This window comes from Dinoponera quadriceps, unplaced genomic scaffold (genome assembly GCF_001313825.1).
Source record: "Dinoponera quadriceps isolate SergipeBrazil2010 unplaced genomic scaffold, ASM131382v1 scaffold179, whole genome shotgun sequence".
NCBI classification, from domain to species: domain Eukaryota; kingdom Metazoa; phylum Arthropoda; class Insecta; order Hymenoptera; family Formicidae; genus Dinoponera; species Dinoponera quadriceps.
In genome coordinates this window covers 543,461-553,351 of record NW_014554529.1, presented here as the reverse complement: position 1 = coordinate 553,351, position 9,891 = coordinate 543,461, and the positions used below count along the sequence as shown (strand labels likewise).

The 9,891-nt window shown below is 35.1% G+C and overlaps 1 protein-coding gene across 1 annotated transcript; it reads right to left on the bottom strand.

Annotated features, from left to right (window-relative positions):
* Positions 1-1,125: 1,125 nt before the first annotated feature.
* Positions 1,126-3,650, bottom strand: LOC106751819 (ras-related protein Rab-39B). Its single transcript, XM_014633006.1, has 3 exons — positions 3,285-3,650; positions 2,488-2,597; positions 1,126-2,295 (listed from the first exon to the last, which is right to left on the bottom strand). The coding sequence occupies exons 1-3, from the start codon at positions 3,390-3,392 to the stop codon at positions 1,857-1,859; spliced, it is 657 nt and encodes a 218-aa protein (XP_014488492.1). The 5' UTR covers positions 3,393-3,650; the 3' UTR covers positions 1,126-1,856.
* Positions 3,651-9,891: the final 6,241 nt, after the last annotated feature.

The window sequence follows — 9,891 nt, the reverse complement described above, 5'->3', positions numbered from 1 at the left end:
ATACATTAATATTATGTGAAGAAGCAGTAAGAAATATATTTTATCAACTGTTTTTTATATATTTATAATTTTGCATTTTACCTAACTTCAAATTTACTTCATACATAATATTAATGTATATTATATAAATGATAAATCCCTTATATTGGAGAAATAAATTTTTATTATTACACAAAAAAAGTGAATTCAACAAAATATTTAGCACAGCCGTTATCCTTCATTCAATAACATTGTGAGTCCGTTTAACAAAATACATTAAAGCCCGATTGTGAAAATGCTTCATGGAAAGAGATATATATGAAGTGTTTTATACAATATTTCTCATACAAAAACAATCCTAATTCAACTCTTATATATGTTGCAGTATTATATTGTTAACATATCAAAGACCAACAAAGTTCATAGTTTACAGAGTTAACGCATTGGTAAAAATTCTGTAAATGGGTTATCGTCAGAGTCCAATGTGTTGATAAATCTAATATATCGCTTAAAAAATACAGTTGTTTATTTCGGTAAAGTCAGAAGTTACGTGTAATCTCAGGATTTTCTTTGTGTGTGTGTGCCATTAAGCAAATCATAAATATACTCCGGAGAAAAGCTCGAAATTATGAATAATTTTTGACTTTACCGAATATGATTAGGCAATGTGCACATTCTTTGAGTCACAATAGGTCTTGTTCGTTTTCGCTGCACCGCTGAACTAATGCAATAAATTGAAGCGAGACAAGTATATGTTTTCTCACTTCAACTTATTGCACTAGTTCAGCGGTGCAGCGAAAACGAACAGACCTAATCTCAGGTTTGCTGACATTTCGGGCTTTTACGATAACACATACACGTGATACTCCGCAGATATTACTAAATAAAAGACTGAATGGCTATTCCAATTGATATCGGTTTCAACGTGTTTAACTTTAATTGTATAAACTTGGCACAATAGTTCTATTCGAACATTGGGCAGAATATGTACGCCATCTCGAAAGAGATCAAAATTTGTAATCTGCGTAGAGAGCAGGAGCGGCTAACACAATCTTGTTCTTCATACAGAGATTCGTGGCATTTGATGAAAGAACTTGATTCTACTTCTTCATAAACGATAATGGCTTTTAACTCGATATGCTGTTGTTTCTATCGGCAATTCGATAATCGCACGTACAATTTGGTAAGTTTTAAGTAACCAGCGTATATCGAAGATGATTATTTTGTCTTCGAATTCTAAAAAAATGCGCATCCGCTTTTTTAATCTTAAACTAATGATCGTTTAGTTATTTATGTCGGAAATATTAATATTAATATAAAAATGGAAATTAAAAATTCCACAAATATAATATTTTTCAACCCATAACTCAGTCATTTGTTTTCGAGGATGCTTATTTATCAAGAAAATACATCATTGTTAATCCTTTTACTTTTAATTACATTCAATATTCGACTATACTCTGAAAAACTATGTAAACTTTGTTAGTCATCTGATATTGTATGTAAGTTATATACAAAAATGTCTAGTTTATAGACGTATACGTAATTTTTAATAGTAATTGTAAGCCTTTTTCCCTAAAACAAGAATGCAGTAGAAAATTATTTATCATTCGGATAAAAAACGTATCTACAATATATGTAGCTGTTGAATATCGATGAAATAGCTACACAGATATTAAATAGATTTATATCAGAGTGATAAATAACATTACGGCCGGAATAACATATAAACGTAATACGTAAATAAACGTGATTCACATCTCTTTTTCTCTACTGTCGACTCATTAAAACATATACAATTACTTCCCCCTAAAATAACTATTCTATCTGCATTCTTAAATCTGGTTTGTTTTATTTAGTAGATTAAAAACAATAACTTAACAACACGAAGTCTTTGCCGGTTCTGCCTCGACTAGATTAAAATCTAAACCACCGGGCCTGGCGAAGCCGGTTTTGATGCCGTCCCATCCGTCCTCTACTTTGTATTCGCCTGTTTGTATCCTGTTGTAAACTTCCTGTGTAACCGTTCGAAATGCTTCCTCAACGTTTACACCGGTCTTCGCGCTGGTCTCGATATGATGTACACCATGCTCGTCAGCGAACGCCCTGGCTTCTTCCTTCGACACCTCTCGTCTGCCGCCATTAGTTACTAAGTCCAACTTACAGCCTACCAAGGCGAATACAGGACGATGCGGTTCGATGTGTCTGCGGGCTTCCATCATCCATTGGGGAATATGTTCGAAACTCGCTCTGTTACAAACGTCGTAAACGAGGAGCGCTCCGACCGAGTTTCTGTAGTAAGATTTTGTAATTGACCTGCGACAGAGAAGGGAATTCAATAAGAATGATTTCGTCCGCAAGGTTTAGAGAGAACAAAGTAAACCGAAAATTCGATATTGTAAAGAGGAAACCGGTAAATAAACAATAAATTTCGACACGCGCTGAAATAATTCTCAATAAATTCGCAAATTTTCTGATATTATTCCACAAGCATAAGGATGTATGCACCTAAATCTCTCTTGACCAGCTGTATCCCATAATTGTAACTTTATCCTCGTTCCATCCTTAACTTCGATTAATCTTGCAAAGAAGTCCACGCCAACCGTTGGATCTGAAAGCTGAAGTTGTACAAAATTTATCAGACGTAAAAAACTGACGTTTGTCTCTTCTCATCTTCCTGAGCAGAAGTACAATTACAGCCCTTGAATACTACGTTGCTACGTTAAAAATAACAAGTGCCTCGAAAGAATCATACAATATTATTCGCAATCTCTCCGAGAGATTATTACGTGCGCCATTTATTTGAGTAGCAACATCGCTTACAAATATCATATATATATATCATACATGATGCAACAGAAGAAACGCGATGCAGACGCATGCATGCAACGGAAGAGACGCGATGCAAACGCTCAATGCTCGAAACCTCTCGAAACGAACGGGTGGCAGAGAAAAATCAATGTTCAAATTGATATCGAGCAATACGCGCGAAATGCGTAGCCTGATAGGTGAAAATCGCACGGTGCATCGGGGTGAGTTCGCCTAACCTAATTAAGCCGCGGAGCATCGAGGCGGGCGACAATTGGAAGAAACGAATGTCACGTTGCGGCGAGAATTTCGCACGGGTCGCGAGGTCGATCTTCTACGACGCGCGAGAACGCGTCACGTCGGATTACGAAATAAGCAGGTATAAACAGACAGAAATAGAACACGCAGGCATTCTCGTCTAATGGCAGCCTGTTACGACTCGGTGGTTATCCACGGTGGTAGCGGGTAAGAAGGTGCGTTACGGTGCGAATTCATACCTCTGCGAATTTGCCGTCGGTGAAATACTTGAGGAGAGAGCTCTTCCCGACCGTACTATCGCCGATCAGTATCAGCCGAAACTGATAGTCAAAGATAGGCTCTACCATCTTAATAAATCGCGTCGTGTACGTTGGTCGCCGCCGTCGTCGTCGTCGTCGGTTGTTGTTGTTGATCGGACGCGTGCGACGTATCCCTCAACAATCCACGTGCATCTCCCGCACTGGCACGCAGCACTACTCGTCGAGAGGCGGACACAGGAAAGCACAGTTGACCGTGACATTAATCATCGGAGCCTCAGAGCGCGCGGCCACCGCACAGGCTACCCTTTGCCCGACGAGACTGTACTCGGCCGCGCACTTACTGCGCAGGTCGCCGTACGAATAAACAATCTACACATCGTATATATCGAGAAATGTACACGTCCGACGTCGAAGTCGCGGCTAATTTTCGACCACCGAGCGCATCCTGTAATAGAAAAGAGGAGAAAATCAGGGTGTCATTTTTGAAAATTGGAAACTTTTTTTCCTACGGTCGATTCAACACCATCCGTGACTTCTCGTTTATCTAAGGTCTGTTCGTTTTCGCCCCACCGCTGATCTAGCGCAATAAGTTGAAGCGAGACGAGTATATGTTTTCTCACTTCAACTTACTGCACTAGTTCAGCGGTGTAGCGAAAACGAACAGACCTCTTGTCACGTGTGCGTTTAATCTCGCACGCATGTGAAATTTTCTTGGAGCCGCCTGCTCCACCTTCGGATTAATTTATCAATAGGGGTATTATTGAAGGACAATGACATCCCAGTAAGCAAGAAATCGTTAACACAACGTTCCCGGGAAATAATGATTATATATGATTGTATGTAATTATATGAAGTCGTATATGAATTTTGCCCATATATGTGGTTACATGAACGATTATATATCGTCTATACGAAAAAAATGATGTTATGTCGTTTAATTAAACGTCGATATCATTGTGCTGTCTGATGCACAAGTAGACAGAAGCCATTTATTTCGATTGTATTTGCATATAATTTGTAAACAATAGTATTTTTCCGTTGTGGACATTACGTGATTATACAGGATGAATCATGCAATGTGACTAGCTTGGTTTATTCTATTGTTAATAGAATCGCTTGAAAATTTGTTTGTTTAGTATAACATAGTTTAAGGTGAGCTTTAAGATGATTTTAACAGCAGATCTAACAGCAGAATAAACCAAGCTGATCACGTTGCGTGGTTCATCCTGTACGTAGTCATGTATAGGCAAATTTCATATATAATCCTTTTTCCCGGGTTATTACAATATTTTATAACATGTAACGTTTTCAAATATGTAGTTCTTAATGTATATCAACGTTACTGTTGACAATACTTGACCATAGTATGAAAAATACGTTTCTATACCATAATTTTAATATTTAAAAATATAATAAATCATCAAATAACAGTTTAAAAACATTTATAAGATATGATGTCAAAATGTTTACAAAATCAACATTTCGTAAGATTGATTTAACGTTTCTTGCTTACTGGGATACTAGTAATTTTTTCGTATTCTTGTAGTTTACTTCCGTACGGGAATTTTTCGTCAGATATTTATCTATTAGATAAATTTATCCGAAAGTAGGACAATTGGGATCTTATTCTCGTTACTTTTTGTGACGACTCGTCCCGTGCGACGACAAATTACGACGTGACTGAAGAACTTCGTATTACGCATCTATTATTAGCGAAAAAATCACTACGGCAAGAGTAATGCAATGAAGGAAAGTAAATGTTACGCGAGAAAAATATTCTGCAAAAGATATTAATGATATGTGCGAGAAAATAACACATTGCGTTAAAAGTTTCAAGGTGAATAAATTTCGCGCGTTTCCTTCTCTCCCTTTCTTTTCTCAGGAAATCTGAATATGTATTTACTTCTCTTCAAACGCGGGAAGCGTGCAAGAATGCAAGAAAGCGTAGCTCTTAAAACAAATAGACTTTATCTCTCGCCGACTTTCTCTCCCCACTTTCCTTTCCTGTCACGATTCTAATAAAACGCATCAGATGGTACTTGAGTGTATACAGAATTATAATATGTACAGAGAAATATTTAACACAATCCCGGTAAACGCGTAATATTATTTAATATTAAGTAATATTCTGGGCATATTCTTAGAATATTCGATGTAATATCCTAATAATATTCTAATAATGTCATTTAATATTAAGTAATATTTCTGGAATATTAATAGATGGTTGTATGTCCACTCCTAATAATATTTAAAAAGTAATATTATTTAATGTAATTGTAATATTATCTATTTTTTAAATATTCAACTCTACGTATATACATAATACATATAGTCACGTCCTGGATAGTCCGCGACACGCGCGGCGGAAGCGGCTCCGCCACGTTTAGCAGCTAATTAGGGAAGGTGGGAAGGTTGCGAAAGGTTATACGCGTGGTTTAGAAGTGGAATCGCGGAATCAATAGGCTTATTAAGGAAAACAACAACCAAATAAAACAAAATAGAAATACAATTTATTATTGTTTTGGAGAATTTCCATAATTTTCGCGTCGAGATGGCAACAGGATTTCATTTTCGCTATGCCACGACGAGATGAAATGAAGGTTTTCAACGGGGCAGTATTGTTTCAGCGATAGTGGTCCTCGAAATAATAATAATATAATATTAACTTACATTCGATGTCGGCTAATCCGAAATAATAATAATATAATATTACCTTACATTCATTGCCGAAATCCTAATCCGAAATAGTAATCCGTGAATTACGTCGCCTTGGAAAGAAGAGAGAGCGGCGGCCGGCTTGAGTTCACTTGAAATGACTAATTATGAAGCACGGCTGCACTGGTAGAACTTGAAAAAAAAAACTAACTCGAAGAGTCACGAGGGCTGAATTAAGAAAATTCGTGGCTGCATGAATCAGACTCGCGAGAAAAACTGGCTGTAGTCTGAACTGAAAGGACTCGCGAGACTGACTCGAGAAACTAAGAATCAAGAACTGATGGACCGAACTGAAGCTGGATGACTGGAAAAACTATTACTGAACTGAAGCTGGCTGACTGAAAAAAACTACTACTGACAACTGAAGCTGCTTGAAGACGAGGCCCTTATTTATAAGCTTATCCTTGTCTCCCCCTTCTTTTTGCAACTGCGATGGTCAGCATTTTCGGTGGGAACACCAACGGACTTGGTATTCCACGATGTTCTTAGGTTTACTGAGATAAGACGAGAGACGGATCATCCCTCCGTCTTCCCACTCTTATAGCGAATTCGATCATCAGCACTATATCGAAGTTTAGTGCACATCAAAAGGCGCTGCACATGAAGTACTCAAATACAATAGCATAATAAGCATTTTGACGACGAAATTTAATAAATGTTGAAAATAATTAACCCTTATCGGACGCTAGCTTTTTATGCGTGATTCTCACTAGGTTGTAGCTGGTTTCGGTAAATATGCGGAAAAATTTTCAGTATTATAAGAATAACGTTTTTGTTAGAAATTATTTATTTTTTGAAGGAGTATCACAAATATATATGAGTTTCCAATAATTATTTATAAGTTTTTAATGTATGATATTTTTTGAAACAATCTCCAACATGAAGGAATGATTTTCTGTTGCACGTTTCACAGAAGTATACTGTTGTTTTTCTTCCTCCAGGCGACTTGAGAGATGACTTACGACCGATAAGGGTTAATGCATATTCTGCCAAATAAAGTGACATCATTGTTTAATCATTCAAAATGCTTGTATAGTTTTTATTTAAATATTTATTTAAATAACTGCTTCATATATAATAGCCTTCCGGATGCACCGGTAATGCAGTAGTGTCGAATTTGCTATTAGAGTAATTTTCACCCAACTTCAATTCTATTAACTAATTGGTTGAAATTAAAATGTTTCGATATTTTTTTAGTTCAAATTAAAAATATCCCTTTGTAATCTTATATACAACTTGTCATTTTTGGATTAAAATATCAACATTTCGATGAAATGAAGATATCCCAGGGAAATCCAATGCTACGTGAGATATATACAAAAAATATTGTGTATTCGTTAAATATTGTACAGACATATATCAGGTTTCATAATAAATCCTTAACATTAATAAGACCACAAATTACAATAATGATTTTAAATCGTTTGCATTTAATCGTTTGGACATTCGTATGTATTATAATTGTTGAATTCTAGGAATGTACATATGTAAGATATCGTATTAATTTTCAAATGCTATTTATTTCGCTCGTGAAGACCCGTGAAGAAATAAAAGTTCGCAAAGTTTTAATCAACTAAAGAAATGTACATATAAGCTGTAGTAAAATTCTCGGAGCTATCCAAGATATGTGCGTTTAATGAATTTTGTAACTTGGAGATATGTTATATACATATAAGAATAATGATAGATATTATACATAAGAATCGCTAGTAAAAGTAGAAATTGTGTACATCTGCATCACGTTAATAAAGCTCGAGTCGAGAAAACCCTACATCATCTTTTCTTTTCTGAGATTATTGAGATTATTGAGGTTCCTGGATACTCGCAATGGCTATCTTTCTTTGATGACGTCAGAAGCGGAAAAACGCATGATAAAATGTTTTGCGCTATACTTTCAAATAAAAAGACATATCTATAAAGTGTCATTTGTGATCGATTCAGCAAGCTTGTAAAATTGGACGAACAAATTGTTTTCTTTTACTCAAACAGTTAATAAGTAAGTCGTAAAATTAATATTGACAAAATCATGAGAAAAGAGATTGGAAGGAAAGCTTCCGTGTCAAATTAATTTTGCAACTGTTTATTGATTGTTCGAGTAAAAGAAAAGTGTCCGTCCGATTTTACAAGTGTATTGAATCGATCACAGACACGACATTTTGTGGATATATCTTTTTCCTTGGAAGTATAAACGCAAAAAATCTTGGCATGCGTTTTCTCGCTTCTGACATCATCAAAGAAGGACAACCGTAGCGAGTATTCAGGGCAGCCTTAAAGTAGAAATTTTATTGAGTAAAATCCAACAGACGCTACACCTGGTAATTACGTGGGCGTTCCGTCGCCGTTTAAAAAAATACGACATCGATTGGCTGGATCTTACTCGATAATTTTTATTTTATCAAGTATCGCATAAAGAGACAATTTGGCATTTTTCGAGTTTGAATAGGGAATAGCACTAAATAATTCATATGTCTAGCAATTCGTCCATTTCTAAATTTATTTACCAGTTCATTATAGTTCGGATATGTATGCTCGCGAATAGTCGCGCAAACATTGTAGATCATTTCCATGATTCGCATTAAGATCGTGAATAACGGTATTCGATTCCGAATTTGATACACGGAAATCGAGCGAATTCGAGAGAATTTTCAAAGCGTTTCGCATACTTGTACTCATTATATGTGTATTTACACGTTACCGTAACTTTTTTAACCATTTCGCACACTTGTATTCATTACATATATTTACACGTGTTGTAACTTTTCTTTCTTCCCGATTAGCTTTGTGTGTATGTGTGTTTACCATGTATCGGTTTTTATGTATTCTATTCTGTTTTTATTACATATTTCATTGAGTAAGCTTTTATGTATTAAATATAAATTTACGTTTCACTAGATAAATAACAAAAGATAAGAATAATATGTAGGTATCACAAGAGTAAATGATAACATATTAGTGAATCCCATTTCTGTTTCTAAAATTAGCGATTATGCGTTTTTTTTTAATCGTATTATGTTTGTATATCTTAATTCGAATAGGAATTTAGAAACGGACAAATAGCAATATCTGAATTGCAGAGATCTCGATAGGATATCTCGATAGCAGATGTCTCGGTAGGAACCTCCGTTTCGGAGGTTTTCCGCGATAATTAACAATTCGTAGTAGTGTGTAGGTTTTTTTTTTGCTTACGAGGTATTATGTGTTTTTGTTAAAATTGCAATACGCACTATCCATTATTATAATACTGATGACGTATCAATACAGTCGACAGATAAAACACTTATCGCATTTTTGCGCTGTAATCGGAGATGCATATAAGGGGTGGATACGGTGATGTCATCACTGAACCGTATCATATCACCGACTGACTTCGACACAGTAAATTCATATCGAAAGTGAATTTCGGCCAGTTTCTTGAACACTAAGGCGCCGGAAAAGTTCGGAGGTACTTTATTCTCGATATGCTCGCCATGCTAAAGCACGTAAAAAAACAGGCGATATATTACTATGTGCTTCCCTTATTAGTATTAAATTTACATTAACCCGCTTTAAACCTAATTCAGAGATGCATATACGATTTCGAATTTCATAAACAAAGAGGAGAGCCGGGGAGGCTCATATTAATAATATTAATAATATTAATATATAATATATATTAATATTATATATATATATACTTATTGATTTATAAGATCTTATATATATATATAATATTAACATTAATAATATATATATATATATATTAATATTAAGATTAATATATATATATATTATATATTATATATATTATATATTATATTATATATTATATTATTAATATTAATATATATATATATTCAGGAACCCTTAGACGGGGTGTTAACGGATCGAAAGA